The 19,723-nt window shown below is 43.3% G+C and overlaps 1 protein-coding gene across 1 annotated transcript in view; it reads right to left on the bottom strand.

Moving 5' to 3' along the window:
* Window positions 1-15,275, bottom strand: part of LOC103371087 (cadherin-2-like) — a 57,281-nt gene extending 42,006 nt beyond the window's left edge. The window contains exons 1-2 of the mRNA XM_008300308.1: window positions 15,126-15,275; window positions 13,474-13,582 (exon numbers count right to left, since the gene is read on the bottom strand). Coding sequence (XP_008298530.1) covers window positions 13,474-13,582; window positions 15,126-15,173 — 157 coding nt within the window. The 5' untranslated portion in view covers window positions 15,174-15,275. The remainder of the gene's footprint in view (window positions 1-13,473; window positions 13,583-15,125) is intronic.
* Between the last annotated feature and the right edge of the window lie 4,448 nt (window positions 15,276-19,723).

Here is a 19,723-nt window from a genome sequence, read left to right as displayed (position 1 = left end):
GCCGAGGAGGCAATGAATTTAGAGGTTGGGGGATTTTTGATATGACAGGGGGTAGTTATTTGCTGGCAGCAGCAAGCCCTTTACCAACAAAGGGCCTTTCATATTTCCTGTGAACAGAGACAGAGACTCCCATTAATCCCGAAGGGAGGGCTCATCTCAGGCTTCTCCTCCACACATAAATTACTCTTCTTATGCCCTTCCTCCCATTACTACTCAGTGTTTACAGCATAAAGAGTAAAGAAAGAAAAGAGGAGTCAGTCACACATCTTTAATGTGTTAGGCCACTCTTAAAAACAGTTATGTCGGCGCTAACTCATAACACATGTGCCAACATTTGCTTTGCTCCAAGCCACAGTCAGGAAACTGTGGCTACCCTTTTTCTCTGTGTCACTCTTCTCGTTCTGTTTCTCCCTGTCTCATTTCTGTCTGTCTTTCTCATATGGGAGGAGTGAAAAGGCTCTGCCCAGCTGTCGCATTTTTGAGCAGATGAAACCCGCTCTGACGGGCAGAGAACATGCCAATCCCCACTTATCCTGCACAGAATGGAGTTTAACAGCGGCGCACAGCTGCCTGTGTACACATGCTTAGACCCCTTGGTGGTCTGGTGGAAGGCACGATAAGCGACTAAGGAACCCTCGGCTCGCCTGTGTGGCACGCTGAGAATGGATTTGCAAGAAGTGGACAGGAGCGAAAGAGGAGTGAGGATGGAAATGGAGCGAGCTTGAGAGAAGGAAAGGGTAAAAAGAAAGAAAAAACTACCATTTATGCATGTGCCCAGTGTCTGGACCGCCTTATTTCAAACAGACACAAATCAATGGTGGTGTAATTGCATTTTCCAAGCACACTGCAGACGGACCAATAAATGAAGGCCAAGGACCAGAGGATAGGCTAAGAAGCGGCTAGACACTGCATTGCATGTGGCCAAGTTTTTCAGAATGCTGTTCCAGCTGTTAGCAGAGTCCAACGCTCACACATGGCTTTTAAACATCTGCAGCGGTTCTCTGCTCACAAGGTGTTCTCTGCTTGTTTGTTCACCTACCATTAAAAAGCTAAGCCCACACTCTTCCTGTGAGACTGGACTGATTATAGTTGTAAGTGGCACAAGAATGCGGATGAATCATCTCCATAATGTAGTGATTTGCTGACCTCATCAGTCAGGATATTTATTTATGCAGTTGTACTTAAGTGCCAGCTTCTGGGCTCAATGCTATAAATACTTAGTCTGAAGTCATAAAACTGTGGCAGCGGTGCATGCGTGCATGTGCTATATGCAGGCTAGAATCACAAAAATAGAAGTGCATTTCACTGTACTCCATCTTGTATCATCAAATATCCATCACCGAAAAGCCACAGATTTCTTTCACACATCTACATGTAACCTATTGCAGGCCCTGAACCCTGCTTCAATGAAAAACCTCACAACACATTCAGAAGACATGCATACTGTCCAAATTAAATTAAACTGATACGCAACTCTGACGCTCATGAATAAATATCCTCTTTCAATCAACTACACAATCTTTCAGCATACGCACAAAAGAACAATGTGTGCCAGTGTCGTCCACTACAGTCACTCTGCCCAGAGTAAGCCTGGTAAATGCAGAACAAAGCCTTGTTTGTGTCTTTTGACCTCGGCTCTCCCAGACAACACATTCTTGGTAGGACAGAGGGGAAACATTCAAACGGGTTCACCACAGTTGTTTTTCCGCTATTTATCCAATAAGATCTGCTTTAAAAGACAAGCTGTGTTCGTGTGTGTGTGTGTGTGTGTGTGTGCTCGGGGTGGGACGGCAGCTTTAAGCAAACACTAAATACTGAAGTAATAATGCCATGTCAGAGTGATGGTTTATGTTCTTGGCGAGCCGTCCGCAGCATTCTTTGTTTAGGCCTGTTCAAAGCCGGAGACAAATTCTTGGTTCACAACTCATGGGATAATCAGCTGAAATTAATTGCATATTCTTTCAAAATGTTGCTCCAGTATTATTGTCTCTGAAAAGAGTGCAATAAATTCCATGCATGAATAAAGACTAATTTCTCTGTTTCCATAAAAACAGACTACATTTTCCTTTTTTTTTATTTTTAAACTCCCTCGACTGAAACCCTAATGACTAATGGACTCGGGTGCCCATGCAGAGTGTGTTCACACTGTGTGTTTCTGACTGACAGCTCTATCAACCACTGACAGAGGTTTTAAATTACATACCACATCAGCGCAGAGCATGATGAGTACAAACAGGGTAATGGAATTAATGTCTTTATCCATTAATAACACCCATAACCACAGCAATGTAAGAACAGGGCAGAAAATGGTGCTAGCTGAATGGCACATTTGGATTTTTTTTTTTTTTTTTTTAGTCTGGCTTGATTGTTCAAAACAGCCAAAGGTGTGATTTTATCCTTTATGTGCTTTTCGTTCTGCCAAATTTAGTACCTCGAAGGGAAGTGCTCAGCGAAAAGTGCAGCATTTTGTCCCAGACCACAAAATGGCCCACAGTGTGAGCAGCTCGAGTAGAAAGGCAGCGTCTGGATTGAAAATGTTCCAACGTTACATCTCGTTGCGATCTCTATATCTGTCACCGGCGTACCGCGAGGACAGAGGCAACTCACACCTACGACAGGAAGAAGGAGAAACGGGCTGTGACTTTGATGTCGCCGACTTCCATCCGTCCAACGCGTCTTCAGTTCAGACTGTAAAATTTAAACGTACTCAAATTCTGCTAGGAAAAAAAAAAAAAACGAGCTGAACTGTGGGTGAACTTCAGATTTAGAGTGACAACCATATTTAGCCGCGGTGTGATCATACGGTGAGTGCATGTTTTTTCCATCAGCTGGCACCCACTTGTCCACGGTCCCAGCTCGAGGTATGAGCTTTTGCGATATGGAGCTTTTCAGGTCCAAAATACGCACACCCACTCGTTCACACCCCCCTGCTGCCCACAGGCCGAGATAATTTTTTTTTTCAATTTTGTACATACTGTACATTTTGATAAGTAGTCCATTTGAGCATGCAAATAAGTCCCACCGCCCCGATACACAAGTACGCACTGCATTTCCAAACAGCACACAAAATCCTCCTGCATTTGTCCTCGCTCTCTGGCTTCCTTGCTGCAAACAAACAAACGCTTACAAAAATTCAACAGTCTCTTCTAAATTAATACTACAGAGAATGGCTGAAGTCTTTCTGTCTCGCTCCTCAAACCGGGTTACAGCGAAGCCCATCTGCAATATCGGAGGTGTACGTACGAACGGAACATGTATAATATTTAGAATTGTCCTTATGTTGGGCCTCATGGGGGAACTCATCTAATAACCAAAGCGCATCTATGGTACAAGTTCTGTGCTTTTATCTATTGCGTATTTCCACTGGGATGTGATTGTGGTCCTATGTACAAACAATGCATCAGGCAGAGATAAGCTCCTCCAGAGTCAATAAAAATGGTTTTACTTGAACCCCATAAGGGAGCGGGTATGATTATAACCACAAGTAGTGGAGCTGGAAAAATAACATCATAGCATGTTGATCCAATATAAATGCATGCCTCCCACCAGGTTTTACAGACTGGGAGCTCTGAGGGAGGACAGGGCTGAAATAACATGTGCTCAATCTTCTCTATCCATGGCTCTGTTTCTCCACAGTCCACACAACATTCTTTGCATGCTTCATTTTATTCAAATGCTTTTCTGCCTGTTCGGCTTTCTTCCATTGTCTTACAAGCCATAAATGTGCAAATAAATCACACGCAAAGACCCACGAAGACAAAAAAAAAAAAAAAAAAAGATTTGTGATTGAAATAAAAAGCCTAAGTCTGTCTGGCAGTTCAAATGGCATTTGCGAAAACTTCGATGAGTAATTCTAAAGTCACCGAATCCTTCATCTGATAATAATGACCTCAGTTTAAGATGTGCTGCTGTAATGTGTTTTGGGCTCCAAGTGTTAATCCCTCAGGCAGTTCACACATTACACCCTGATCTCTCACAGAGACACGCAGGGAAGCACTATGATTTAGTGTAATTCCAGCGGTACGCGCCTTCAATTTCTACTTTAGCTCAAGACGATTGGTCGAAAATAAAAAAAAAATAACGATATAAATGAAAAAGAAAAGTAGGAGAATAAAGTTGGCCCTTTGGTTTGATTCAAAGCCCAGCCACTTAATAAGCACAATTCATTTTCCCTCTGGACCTGGCTCCCTCTATCACGAGTGACAGCGTGAAAGGTCAATAACCTTGGCTCATAGCCCTCATATGGTTAGCAATGCCATGAATTAATGGTTGAGGCCGTTATTCCAAACTGTTCAAGTCAGCCGAAGGAAGCTTATCTTCTACAAAGGTCACAGTGCTTAGATCACTTAGTGTGAGAGCGAAGAGCTGACACAGGACCCAGACAAGATTGAGTGTATTGTACTTGGGAGAAATCAGATGAAATGTGGCTTGTGTGTTGGTCAGTATCTGCAAACCGCAGCTACACAGAATCCATAGTGCTGTGAAAGATCGACAGACTTTGGCGTTTCTGTGAATAAAATGTAAAGGCTTTGTAGAGCACTATTTCTGATGTAAACATACACAGCGCTCTGGATTGGCAAACAGATGCACTTAATGTTCTGTATTTCTTGCGGTTGAAAACCACAGAAAAGCTGACCAGAAAACAGAAGCTCCTGTAACACAAGGCACCAGCTCTGCGGAAAGCAGTACCTTGAAAGTTTTTGTTAAGAGAAGTTTTTTTCTCCTGCAAAATATCAAGAGTATTGACAATGGAGACAGCAGATATTTCCAGGTAGTATATGCGGCCTTGATCGCTTCTCGTATTGAACAAAACTACGGCGTTACCTTGCAAGGCTACAAGTACGACTGCCCTGAATGTGCTTGTCACTCTCATCAAAGACCAGTCAAATAAAAACCTTGTTAGCGGGCCCCTGTGACATGTTTTTTTTTTTGTACGTTAGAAGACATATCATAAGTGTAATAAGCAGTGAACTCAGACAAACCTGAAGAAAGGAATCCTGTCAACTCATGGGGAGGAGCTTTCCGTGTCATTTCTCCTCCTCAGAAGTGGTATAAGGTTTGAACGTGTAATTGCACCGATGCCACAGCGTAGCGTAGAGTAGCTTGACAGCATCTTAACCGAGTCGCAGGTGTGCTTGAGCTGCAGGGGTGGGTGGAGACAGAGGCTGGGAACTAATATACCCGCACACATTTCAAAGGAGGCAACCGTGTAGGGTTACATCGAACACATTTTAGGGCATGAAAGGATTTTGTTAAAGGCTATAAGTTTACTTTCAAATGAATATGAGCAGCATAAATGAGTTTAGGTCAAAACTGTATTGCATAAATCCGATACAAATAGCCTCTTCCCCTCCATCACCACCTGGGTTGCCCTTTATTTCTAACCTTAATTTACAATTCAGGGAGAAATTAGGAATGTTTGGCTTAACACAACTGATCTCCTGCTAAGCAAGATCATTGTAATGCAGGAATGGGATTTCAGAGTTACGAATGTAAATATTGATTTTAATACGATTAATCGTGCGGCTCTAATGGGCAGCTGCTCCCAGCTCTCAGTCCGACACAAGCAGAGTCTACCTGCCCGGGATAAAAAATGAGAAGAAGCCCTAATGAAAAGAGGCGAGTAGCGATGAACTTAAAGCACCAACGAGGGCTTAAAATCAACTGAGGACGTCTGACTTACATTTGACGGGTGGTGAGAATGAGAACACTGCCTAAAAATTGAAAACACTTTTTGTGATGGAGGGTTCATTGTCAACTTGCAATGCAGCCGTTGGGTCATAAACACAAACACATTCATTGTGCTGAGAAAAAATAACTTACAGCAAGAGAAGAGTCAATTTTATGTTGCGCCACGTGTCTCAGCCATCCAACTGGTGCATATTTTATGCAAGTTAAACATGTTGTAGTAATTAGCAGAGCTTCAGCTTGTAGCAGCAGTTATAGCCTTCAGACAGAATCTACCCCCCTGCAGCCACTACCCTGCTGGGGGAGGCAGTGCTACTGGAAATAAAGTGGCAACACGCTGCACGCCCTTTAATGCCTCAGTAAATATCGACAGAGGAGGAGATAATATAAACTCAGACAACACGGGCCCGCAAAGCGATATGTTGCTCACTGCCATAGCGTGCGCTCGAATGGAGGCTAGAAATTGCTGCAGGTCAATCACAATATCCGCCGTGATGGCAGACACTGGTGTCAGCAGGGCCTGGTAACAGTAGATCACTTGAGACGAGTAATATGGCGGGCTACATATGCTTATCTGATGAGCCAACAGTTTGGAGAGGGATAATGGAGAGCAATAACCACGATCACCGAGCCAGAAAATGATTAAACGACAATATTTGTTTACTATAAATAACATTAATTGTGCTTTTTATTATTTTGTATGGCAAAAATAGGATTAACTGCTGGACACGGAGCACAAGTCAGTGTAAAAAAAAAGTCATAAAGTGCCAAAAAAAAACCCCACAAAACCTCAGACAGCCATTTTTCAGAAATATTACCACACCGATAAAATAACACTTATGACAGAAGCCATGAAACAACCAAGGTCACCCCAAGAAACAAACTCAAGTTGTAGGGGGGGTAAAAAATAAAAAAAAAGAGAACTAAATGCTACAGTTCTGTCCTTGCATTACCCAATTAAAGCACATCAATCATTGTATAGAGCCAAGGGAGCTCCTCCATCTTAAAGCTCACATGAGGCGGAGGGGGAAGGGACACAACCGGGAAGGGAGTGGTGGAGGTGATAAAGGACTGGATAAAAGGAGGATGCATGGAGAATGTCACGAGATACAAGCAAGTCATCAGAGGCTAGTGTCCAGAAAAAGCGCTGGTGTGTTGAAATTGAAGCCTGCGCCGGAACACAATAGTTGGCGTGGCCTGCAGGAGGTAGACGTCTCTTCCCAGGCAGGATATTGGCCTTTGTGAACATGGTTACAGTATCTGGGTCAATTAACGTGTCCCTGCTTCAAATTTCTCTTTTGTTGTCAGAGGAATAATGCCGTGCCAATTCATGCGGCCCCTTGAACACAGCGTGAGGTTTGAACAAAAAAAACAAAAAAAAACAAAAAACGTGAGTTATGTGTGTCACTTGCATACAGAAAGAGGCTAAGCAGAGGGCTAGTTCTGGTTCTATTTTCTACATTTGCACAAACTATCTCATTAATATATTCATTTCAGTATTAGCTTCCCTGTTTGACCCTGCACACAAAGACACAGTTGTCTGCCTGCTGTCTGTCGCTTAAAGCTACGCGAGACAGGTAATGCTGCTGAATCTACGTCTGGGCGGCTAGTGAATGTAAGCCGGTCGGGTTAAAAGCAAAAAAGAAAGAAAAAAAAAAAAGCTGAGGCTAAATGTAATGCTTTACGGACAAAAGATTTAACGAGAGTGAAAGCAGTGGGGAATGGGAGTGGCTTCCTTTCACTTGCCTGCCAATGTAAAACGTGAGGAGAGAGCTCTCTATGCTCTCATCTAGCTTAACATAATGAGAAAAACAAGCACAGCACCGAGAGAAACTGTGGGCAAAATCGAACGGTGTTATTGCACAATAAACAGCTGGAGGAACACTACAAACAGAGCTTTCTTTGTAGAGACAGAATCTGTGAAAGAGATATGGAGTTGTTTGCTCTACCAGCCAAAAAAGGCTGTCCCACGGAAGAAAAATGGCACCGAAATCCACAAATCAGTCCCTAGAAAAGTAAACAATTCACTCTATAGTGCTGATGTATTGTCTTCTAGGTGCAAGCTGGCATTTTCTTTTCCACACTGGTTCTCGCATTTCACTTGTGAAAAATAACACTAGCCTAGTTATAAGGAGGCATATATGCACAAAGTCGGGTCAATACGGCTATTTATACACGGCCTCGTTGCATAGTGGGGTCATCTTATGCACTTTCTGGGTGTTCTTTGCTTTAAATAAAACAAATCATCAGCAGTGTGTCAAGCTACGCCACACCACAGTCACGAAGAAGGATTACAGATCCTTTGCTTTAATGTCAAACAAAAGGGGGGGAGAGACGGATTCAGAAGAATAAATAAATCTTTTCTCTTCTGACAGTCTTCTAGATGAAAGCGAACACATCAATTTTAAAACCTTAGAAATACAACGTCACGGATGGAAGGGCCCAGGTGTGATCCTGAACCATATAACCTATAAACCCTTTAACCTTCACATGACTGAGTCAGAACCCTGCGGATCATAACGCACAATGAAAATTTGATTTGCTAAACGTAGCTACAGGCGACCGGGCCAGAGACAAATGAAAATCTACATTTCACCACCGGTCGGATTATATGGCACGGCCCGGCTGCTGATCTTCAATTAAATCCTGTGTTGACAGAGACAGTCTCTCAAACAGCCTTTAAAAAAAAAAACCAAACGGTTACACAAGATACAAGCCTGGTACCAGTATGCTTGTCCAGCGCCACCAACGGCTCTCTGGGCAGAACAAGCTAATTATACGTCAAGGACAAACTCCATATTCACACTCAGAGGCACCGGAGAGAGACACTTTAACTACCGCCCAATGTCAGACGCATACGCCGAGGTGCCAGGAGCAGAGGGCAGGGCCTGTAGCTGATAACAGCGATACGAGCAGAGGTGGTGAGAAGCTACAAAGCCACTGTCTGCCCTCCACAAAACACTTTATCAACATTCAGGCGTTGCACAAGTACCTGTCTGCCTCTAAATATGGAAGTTTCAGACTACCTTTGGATCGCTTAGAAACTTAAGGGCCTAGAAAAGGTCAGACGCACATAAAATACGTCCTATCCTGTCACGCCGGCCGAGAGAGCGCTCGCGATTTAGCCACAGATGGGTGCGCTTGCTTTAATATACTAACATTATTGTTATTTCATTTTTACGGTATAGCCTTAGGACTGCAATGGAGCTGTGATCTCCTGATAAATGACTGTGGTGGTGGCGGTGTTGTTCCCGAAAGCACTCTGGGCTTCTTTGTTTTATTGTAAACAACATGCAAAAAGGTTAGCATCCAAAACCCATGCATTGCCAAAATTCAATCTGCTGTCACAATATGTGGTGGTTATCTAGGCCATGGTGCTCCCGAGAAGACGGGGAGGGGAAAAAAACCAAAAAAACAAAAGGTAGAGAGATGAAAATAAATTTATGCAGGCTGATAACAATAAAGAATAAAACAAATTCAGCTCCACTCCGCCAGTGATGCTTTAGCTGGGAATTAGAGCGCAGCCTTCATTACAACATATTGATCTCAGCAAACAAAGACCCTGAATTCATTGATCCACTCTCAGGAAAAAGAAGGAGGGGGGTGGGGAGCGATGGACTGCTCTTTCAAACAAACTTATGGTGAAACTGTTGCCTGAGCTTAAAAACAACAACGTAGGAGAGCTTGAACCCCGGCAAGAGGGGAAAGATGGTCACGGGGTTTGCTTTCACGGTGCCTCTTAGTTTTTTCTCCTCTGTACCTATAGATACCATCTTTAAAAAGGGAAGAACGGCTGACAAATGAATTATTCAGCACTGGCACAGAGATCAATACATACAACTCAAAAACAAATATCCCAACAGTAGGTACTCTTTATCCGACACTGTGTGTTTCAGCAAATATCCTGTTTCTCAGAGTTATCACTAAATATGTCAGCAATTAACAGAGTGCTATAAAACGTTACTCAAAGTCCTTGGCCCAGTACCACAAGGACCACAAAAGTTGTCCATCATGCAGCACAAAAACTAAGAAACTGGAGCTACAGATCCATGTTTTTAAACTTTGCCTTTGTTTGTTTTCCTAAGTGATGGACAATTGACTCTCCAGGTCAGGATAACATGAGGCAGAGGTGCCGTGCATTTGGGGCCTCCCTGGTGATGGGTCAGGACCCCTTTTGGCTGGTTTTCCATTCATCTAAACCTCATCAGGAAACCCCCACCAGCCTCGTTCCCAATCTGAGACCAGGAAAAAGCCTTAAGTATGTTGCTGAGCACTCGTCCCAGTTTACAGGAGAGGGTCGAGAAGGGTCACCTCTCACCAAATGCTGGGGCCCCTTAAACACATATGAGTGGCCCCAGCTGCATTCAGGACCGTCAGGATGTTAACAGAGCGCAGAGAACCAGAAAAACATTTTTTAAAAAGGGGTTCAGTCGACGCAGAACTTAGGATTTCACTGATGTAATGTTTTTCTTGTCAAAAGGGTTAAATTGTTTTTAAAAGCTCCGACTTAAACAAGCACAGCAACGAGAAGTAATTATTCTTAATGATAGATTAAGTGCAAATTCGCAGATGTATTTCGCCTGCGAGAGCCTTCCTGTTGATGTTCTCATCGCTGACGTTGACACTAATTGTTTCAATCACGTTATTAAACTGGTCAACTGTAAATCCCTCGCCCAGCTCATCTGTGCAGCCAGCTCACTGGACCCTCTTGACACCATCACATTTAAAGCACTTGAACCAAGGCCAAAGCCGACTATAAACATACTTCTCTTTCACCGCACAGCTCACATAATTGTCAAGAAAATAAGTAAAACTCAGGGCTGAGGGGTGGAAGAAAGAAAAATGAAAGCAGAATAGAAGGTTGGGGGTAGGGATGACAGAACAGCAGCATAAGAGAGCGTATTAAGCTCAATTAAGCTTTTGGGCTTTTCATTAACCCAGTTTTTAGGGAGGGAAACCTCTGCTGAATAATGCTCCGACTGACTCACTTTGCAACCCTGCTTTAAAGGCTTCATCTCGAGAAAAAAAAAAAAAAAACTGCGCAATGTGTGTCAGCTCTCCAAAGCCACCAGAATTCCATTAGACACCCAGGGGCAAACCACCCGCAGCCACAGTCTACCTGAAATTAAATGCAATTTAGTAAAACAAGTCACTTTATCAAGCCACTAAACAAGATAAGAGGAAACACCGCGTGAATGTTTAAAGACTTCAGGTGCTTTCATCTGTGCGATGGTCTGATAATAAATAACTATGTTTGGTCATTTCTCATCACACAGTATCAGGCCAGAGCAAATATTCCAGCCTTAAAAGCAAGGTCATATGGGCCCCAGAGGGTAGACAGCGGGTAAGCCTAATGTGGTTTTGCATCTGCAAACAATGAGCGTAACCTCCCTTTAATGGATCATTGGAGAGGAGTTCTCATAGAAGAATAATTGTCCCGCCTGGCTTTTCTCGGCGCTGCTCTGCCAAGCAAATTTGAAGACATTCCTTTTAACAAATCTATTGAAAATCAATGGGGCATCACTCGGCCAGCTAACAGTTAAAAGTCCAGTTTGCGCCGCCAGGAACGTGATTAAATCTTACTCGCAAACAGCTACGTCAGCTGACTGGCCGCAATTACCATCATCAAATCCGCAGGATGTCTTTAATTTGGCGCATACAATGTCGGTCGTTTACATGCGAACGGCCACCACTTCCAGGTTTTACAGAGCTCAGGATGTGTATTCTCCTAATCAATAGCGAAGACGACGCTACAATTATACGGGACAAAGATATCTAACAGCTCACCCCCACTGCCTCGAGTGCATGTCTGAAATGTAATGCGTGCGAGCAAAGAACTCGTATTACTGACACCTTACACAATACGCTGATACTCAGGCAGATCCGATTTCAAATAAGCTATCCAACCCGGTGACCACTCACGAATAACTTAAGGAAAAATGTATGCATAGTGGAATGAGCTGACTGGGTTATTTATGACATGTGCTGCTACACCATGCTCGGACCTTTAGATTATATTTAATAAGATACTGTAGGATTCACTCACTCATTCATTATTTAAAACCCATTCAGTTCACAATTGACAAAGTTAATGAAATGCAAGGAAACATTAAAGCAGAAAACAGTAGCCAGCTACATGCGGCTAAAGCCAGCTTCGGTCTGAAAGAGCCTTCAGCTTGTGGTCCGAAACAATATCCTAAACCAGCGTGGTGAAAGCAAAGTTGAAAAACTTTGGGAATACTCTCCACACTGTGGGGGCTTTGTCTTTCAAAACATGCCACAGGAGATTTTCATTAGAGAATGCAGTTTCATTAACATCATCCCACGCTGCAGAGCCCTGTGCTGCATTACAATGACACAGGAGTGCCCCTCTCTGTCAAGGAAATCTCCACAGAGCAACAACTCGCTGGGGGAGGGGAAGGCAACAGAAAAGGAGAGAGGGGGTATTGTGGGAGGGTGTGGGGGGGGGGCAAACAAAAGAGAACCTGATTACCCCCGGTCACGGCTCATCCACGAGCCAACAGAGGGAAATCCATCACCTGCAGGATCAAACGGAAACTTGTGCACAAGGTAAAGCCCAGTGAAAGCTGTACCCACCCATCTAAGCACTCTCTTCCCTCGCTGCTTTCTTCTCTCGTCACTGCTACCTCCCCCTCCATCTCTCTCTGACTCACACCGACGGCAGCGTGCAAGTTTTAGGCACACACTGTGAAATCCAACACAAGCGAGAATGTTTTCTGGTCCAAATGACCTCAAGGCTCTAACCCATCTAATGGCACACTGGTGATATATTCCAGTTTTTATTACCGTCTGTAGACCTGCGTACCATTTCACGGTAGCTGCATCCTCATTTTGCCAATATTAAACTCCAAAGAAGCAGTATTGGTCATGCCTGCTGCAATGTAATGGACTACTGCAATGGAGAAGAAAAAAAATAATCTTTGTTTTCACTTTTTCCTGTTCGCATCATGTTACATGTTCGCAAGAAATACAAACCTACTGCAGCTGGGGTTCCAACAGGAGGACTACTGCTGCAACAAACATTCAAATTGCCATTATTACTGTGATTGAGGGGAGGGCTTAGCAATGTAATACTGCAACATTACCATGCAATTCTAGCAGGAACCTTTAGGCATCAAAGCGTTTAAAGTAACAGGCAGGAATGATTCACAGGCTGTACAGAGGAGCAATTAAATTCGGACAAGACAAATGCAAAATAACGGCATAAGATAATGGAAACAATTCGGCGTGCCAGCACAAGGCATGGAATGCTTAATAGCGAGATGATTTGCTCGATTAAAGTCGCATAAGTATTCAAATGTGTGTGTAATTGATTTTTATTCGCTGCTTGTCCCCAGTGCAACCAACAAAGTTTTCCTACTTTTAATCACAAAGCCAGCAGCAGTTAATATTTGTCTAAAAAAAAAAAAAAAGCCCACAATGTGTGATCTTGCAGTAACAATCTGCCTTCAGCCCTGCGTTGAAAGCAAAAAAAAACAGGACAGGAGCTGCGTAAAAGTTGAACCACATTTGAGCTGGTTTACAAGGCGAACGACATGACTTGCAATACCACACAACTACACCGAAGCTAATTGTTTAAATATGTCAGGCTTGTTCTGATCCCACTCCCCCCCCAACTCCAACCCCATCGCCCTGAAATGTAACACATGGAGGCACGCTCGACTGACGTGCATGCCTACAAACACACACGCAGACACTCAATCAAACTCAGACACAGCAGGCAAGCCGGCACGAAGCGGGACAGGGGAATATTTCACCACTCACCGTTGAAAAGGGGCTGTCCTTTCTCTGTAATATCTGGCACCGCAACCTTGTATACGTCTTCAGAGAAGCCCGGCCTGCATGGCGGGGTACCCCTGCCCTCTGCTGCAATCTGTGACGGGGTGGGAATGAGAGGGGAGGGCAACAATGAGTCATAAATCAACCTTTAAAAAATGCACACACACAAAAAAAAAAAGAAAACCCTCGGTCACGTTCTGAAGTCCCACAAAAGCATCTGTTGTTTTTATAACAGGGACCGCAATTAGGATAATGAGGCCAAAAGGGTTAAGCATTAGCCAAAAAGCATGGCTAGGCAAGAACAAGCTCCATTTGTCCCCACGTAGGGGCCCAGGCGCAGGGTAATGGCCAAACGCTGTCGGCCAGCCCCTCTGATCAGCACACCACTCTGGACAAACACTCTCCACTTTGAAGTGCAGGAACAAGGGAATAAAAAGTAAATGCTAACAATCCACTGTTGGAGGGAATAAACATTTATGAGTCCGAGTAAACACCCAGAAACAACAGGATCCTTCTTTTTAACAGGAGAGAGAGTGCAATCTGATCAATATATTCATCATTTTTGGTTTCTTTTTCTTTTATTGCCAGGCTTTGAAAAGGAAAAAAAAAACATGTGCTTAAGGTTGTCAATAAAAGCAAATACTCAGAGGATAATGAGGCAAAGAAACACAAAACATGTGAATCAGTGACGCCTGTGTTTCCACCAAGAAAAGAATTTAGCACAAAGGAAAAGAACTAACCGCAAACAGGGCATAAACTTGAAAAAAAAGAAAAGAACAGGAGGGGGGAAATGCTCTGGTGTTCAGGCATGTCCAAATGTACTCCATCACACAACCTCAGCATTGATTCAGCTCCTCAACACAGGCCTGGCCCTATTTCTTTGCATGCACACAGTCTCTCTCTCTCTCTCTCTCTCTCTATCCAAAGAATGTAAAACGAGAGGAGTCCTGCTGAAAAAGAGCATTGTGAGTGTCCGTGCCACTTGCCATTCTTAATCAGAGGAATTTAAATGGAAAAAATGCTTGCAAGAAAAAGGACAGAGGAAGGAAGAGAGGGGGGGAGCTGAGATGATGTAAATATAAATGTTAAATGCCTCAATCAGGTGCTATCATTTGCTATTCTCTGAGCAGCTATGTAGGGAAGAAAAAGGGGTTTCCATGCCATCCCATAAACTTATACTGTGACCCCACCATATTGCACTTTTATTTTTTTTAAACCACAGAGACAATTAACTCAGAGGAGGAAGAAGAGGATGAGGAGGAGGAGGAGGGGGGACACGCTGCAGCAATCTACATAAATATTAAAGCTAAATTAAATATATGTAACTTCCAAACACCAACTCCCAACGTTACCACCTTTTATTGTGAAATTCAAATTAGCGCAGCGCTGCGTCTCGTGACAAAACAACCGTTAGCTCGTCGTTTTTTTAAGCTAGCTACTTTATCGTGGTTTTAATTTTAATTTTTTTTTCTTCTTCGTGTGTGTGTGGGGAGGTGGTACTAAATACATTAAAGTGCCCGCTGGAGGGCTTAGCAGCTTCCCAACTCAACAAAACAGCATCGCTACGGAACAGAAAGAAGCTTCTTTTTAATATTTTTAGTAAAGTGTCCGGTGTGTAACTCGAAGCGGCTTCTTACCTGCAGTCCGGCCAGGACGAGCAGCACCAGCAGCCCCGCGTGCAACATCGCTCGTTTAAATCCGTCGGAATCCGTTAAAGAAAAAAAAAAAATTAAGGAGAAGAAAAAAAAAATATCCAAGTGGCTCTAACCTCGATGGAGAGCAAAAAAAACAGAAAAAGGAAGGAGGGAAAAATTGAAAAAACCAAAAAGAAAAAAAAAAAAAAAAAGATTCCTCTAAGACAAAGGCGGCTTTAGCAGCAGGAGAAGCGGCGGCGGCGGCAGCATGTATGTAGCAGCCTCCTCCTCTCTGTCTTCTCCGGTCCGTACTGAGGGAGAGCAGTGCCTGGTACTGAGGCTGCTGCTCCCTCCCATCCAGTCCGACACAAAAACAAAAAAAAAAAAAAAGGAAAAGCAGCCCCGGCCACTAGTCTATAAACCGCCCATCTCACTGTCTCTCCCTACTGGTGACACAGCCAATTTCACTGCTGGAGGGGGGAAGGAAGAGAGCAAGGTCTCCTGTGTTAACCATCATCTCAAATGACAGGGGATTATTATTATTTAATACGTTGTTGTCTGTTATCTGGGATCCTGGAGTAGGCTATTTAAAAAAAAAAAAGTGGCTGTAAAATTTATGACTTGTCTTTTGCAGAAGGTAAAAAAAAATGCTGATAAGGCTTTAGTGGCCTATTCTTGTTCAAATAATATAAAAATATATATAATATGGCTCTCATACATAGCTACAGTGAAGTTTTAGCATCATATTGTTGTATTTTCAATTTAAAAAATTGCATTTCAGGTTAGTTTTCTGTATTTTAAGGTCACTTTGAGGTCTTCTTTATCATCTGGTTTCACGTACTTATGTGTAAATTCGATTAAAACCACTTCACCCGCATGTAGAAATACAAAAGGAAGCAAACAATAATCTAAATGAATGTCTCAATAATGTTTTTTTTATGATTACGCAATGTGGTTTCCACCTTTCATCACTGAAGGAGTGCAGGTACAGTCAACAGAAAGAAACGCTAACGAGGAAATAATCATCAAAGAAAGGAACGCTGTTGAAATAGTTTATGACGATTCAAACGGGTCAACACACGAAGCCGTTTCGTCACACTTCCGGCGTCGCATTTTGAAGTTGTTATTTCCGCTCTGACTTGCATAAATCTGTATTTTTTTATTTTCATTTAAATTCTGTGGTCATCAGACTCCTCAGAGAACAGTCTCGTCTCGAATGTCACGGGAATCAGTAAATCAGGATTCCGTCAGCTGTCCGTCAGGCTGCATAAATAGTGGGCGAGCCTATTGATCATTAGGTGTGAGATTCTGATCACACCGGCCCCCTCGGATAATTGCCTTTTACTGCATGTTTGATCTCCGGGGTTATTAATTGTCGATGGTTTTGGTGCTAAATCTGTTTGTGCTGCCCTTTATTCCGCACATACACGTGTCCCTCTCAGCCGCCTAATAAGCTCACTGTTTCACAAATGGCTCAATCACTTTGGAAATTTGAACATTTGCATTCTGTTCATGCTCTTCGCTTAAGCTTAGAATTTGTAAGTAAAGCTTCTTTTTTTTTTTTTTTCATGTGCCACAGAAAGATGCAATGAATAATTCCCTTATATTATCTTCTCATGTGATACAGCCTGATGAAGGTTAAATTACCTGGGTTGTGCTGCTGACACCTAATTAACCATCACGAGGTGGCTCTGTGGAATAGATTGGCTCTGTGACACTGGGATATTTCAGTTTGCTCGATGAGGAGGAGAAAAAAAATACTTATTCCATCTCCAAATAATAAACAAAGGCTGACTTTTGGTTCACCTCCTTCTGGGCAATCTGTTGTTTTCCAAGTTATTGGCGTTTTGAGGTGCAGGCGAGTATGTGATGGGAGTGAAGCCGCTCCCCTCTTCCTACAAATCAAACCAATCCACTCCTCAGAGTCTGTTGTAATCCTAAACAAACCGCTATCACATCCTACTTACAGTCAACACACACACAGAGAGAGGGAGTGAAGGCAGGGCTTGTGAAAGTGCTCGCTTCTCGTGAAAAAAAAAAGTGACTCATGTGCCTTCACACTCTTGTCATCGATTAGCACGCCTGATCATCTTCATGTTTCCAAATAATTAGACTCTTTGGCGGGAGTGAATGCAATCAAAAGAAGACAGAAAGTACAACAAAATTAAGATAACACACTCATCCCGTTTTAAAAAAATAAAATAAAATCAGTGTGGTCATGGTTTGCCGCCACGTTCTTCTCGTCGGCGGTTGGCAGAGTTGGGCAAGAGATCAAACTGAATGACCTGTTGATAATTTATATCGCATTCCGTACAAATTGTTAAATTTATGTAATCTAATTGAGAGTGGGATCAAAATGCTCCATCTCTTTGATTAATGCAGAGGCGGTTATCTTTCATCAGCACTTGTCTAGGCAGGGAGGGGAGGAGGCGTTAGCGGGAATCCAATTTGGACTTGGTGCATTCAATCAAACAATATCATGTTGCATGATTCATAATACCAATCCGAGACCCCCAAGAACTCGTATACCTGAATTCGGCACGGTTTGAAATGTGCAATGAGAGGAGAAGCCGGTTGGAGGGAGGGGCTGCGCTGTGCAGTCAATGGATAATATATTCTCAGGCCTGAGCTGTCTGTGTGTCGACAGATAATGTTGTTTTGCGGGCATGTGCGAGGCGGCCGCATGATGCATGTTGGTGGCGATGCTGACACTGCAGTTGACTCCCATAAGCACAGGTGTCCACGGGCTGGTGGCCCCGGAGGAGCCCTCCATTCCACACCTTTTACTCGGCACAATTGGATGCAGCGCGGAGCGTTGCAGCACGGTGGCCTTGATGGCACTGGAAGAAAAATGGACGAGGTCAGCAGCACTTTCACATCCGCGGCACTTCTTCATGCTGACTTTGTGTTGATACAGGAATGTGACACAGTTCGGCCTCCGCTGCCGCAACACGCGGCTCAGTCGTTTATTTTCAAAGCCAGATACGTCGCGCGACAATATTTAGCCACACATTTGCACGCGACCTCCTTCTTTTGAATTTTTTTCGGGACACAGATGGGGTTCTTTGAAACGTCTCAGTGTTCAGTCGGTCAGGGAGAACGGGCTCTCTTTTGGTATAAACACACATATTTTGACCCCTTCCAACAGTTGGCTAATTACCTTGTCATTGGCAATCCCGTGCATGTCAAAGGTGGCTTTGGAACAAATTAGTGAGTGGAAAGGAGCAACCTAGTCCTCAAAGCCATTATCAATTTCAATCAAGCTTCATTGTTATGCATTCAATAAAGGATCTCTACGGACCGGAGTATTGCTCTGATTATTCTCGTCTCGTGCCAAATCGGCTCATTCAGCCCTTCATACCATTTGGACAATGGAGCCAAATAGAGCTGTGATGCGTACAGGGGTGCAGCTTCTGATTTGTGTAAACCTATAGTGTCTGATGTGCTGCCCAACAACACGTTTTTTTTTGCCTTTTCAAGCAAGGTCACCGCCCGCCGTCCTGCACGTATGCGGCGCGTGATCGCTTCAATGAGAATTTTGTAACCTTAAAGGCATTTGATTATATTGTGTCATATGCAGAGTGACAAACAATGACAGCGACACGGAAGAGCGTTTCCGTCGAGCATTTTCTCTGTAATTTCTTGTGAAAAGACATGTCAGTGAAGCAGCTTGGTGCCACCCCCTTGTCGACAAATAAAGGCCAAATGCTGCTTTGCAAAGCAGCTCTGGCAACGTCTACTGAGTCACAAGGCTTTTACAAGTGTGTCTGCCCCAATTTATGGATTGTAGTTTTTGCTGGGGGCCACATCTGCCTGCTGTGTGCTGGTGTGGCACACAGATCTAATAGTGATTGATTGCCTGATTAAGGGAAATTGTGTTGAACTCCGGAGCAACCCAAGGAGAGAAGAAAACATCTTTAATTAGTGATGCAATAAAAGTGTGGCTATTGATTTGTAATGGCTGGTGTGTGCAAAAAGACAGTTATCTCTATTATTTATTGTTCACCTGATATCCTGCATTTTCTTTTCATCAGAAGGTTGTTTTTGCATGTTTGATGTGTCTGTAACTGTTTAATATTTCAATCGTGAAACTGCAGATTTGAAAGAAAAATGGAATTAAAGTGTTTGACCAAGTATATTCCATACTCATGATGCGAAAAAAGCAACTACAATAGTTAATTTGCTGACTTTGTTTTGAGTCAATGTGGTTTTGTAAAGCCGCATTTTGCTGCAACGCTTTGAGCGAAATGCTAACAGCAGCATGCGTCTCTGTGATGTTGAGCAGGTATAATATTTGCTGTGTTCACATTGTAGCGTCACAGATTAGCACACAAACACTGACTCATTACTACAAAACACAAAGTGCAGCAGAGGCTGAGGGGAATGCTCTGGATGTCGTTGCATGTTGACACATTCCAGCCTGAAAGTGGTGGACAGATCGACCCAAAGTACAACATTGCCGTCCACTGAGCAAAGCTTCTGTGCGTGGCTTAAAACGTTCTAAAGAAAGGAGAAGGAAAAAATTAATTAACAAGGTTCTGCTCATCTTTTTAATGAAAATAATAATAATACTTGACAAAAAAAACTGGACGGTTTGTTTA

This window comes from Stegastes partitus, unplaced genomic scaffold, assembly GCF_000690725.1.
Source record: "Stegastes partitus isolate 25-593 unplaced genomic scaffold, Stegastes_partitus-1.0.2 Scaffold1524, whole genome shotgun sequence".
NCBI lineage: Eukaryota > Metazoa > Chordata > Actinopteri > Pomacentridae > Stegastes > Stegastes partitus.
Note: the sequence above shows the minus strand (reverse complement) of the source record. Positions and strands in the feature narration are given on the sequence as shown.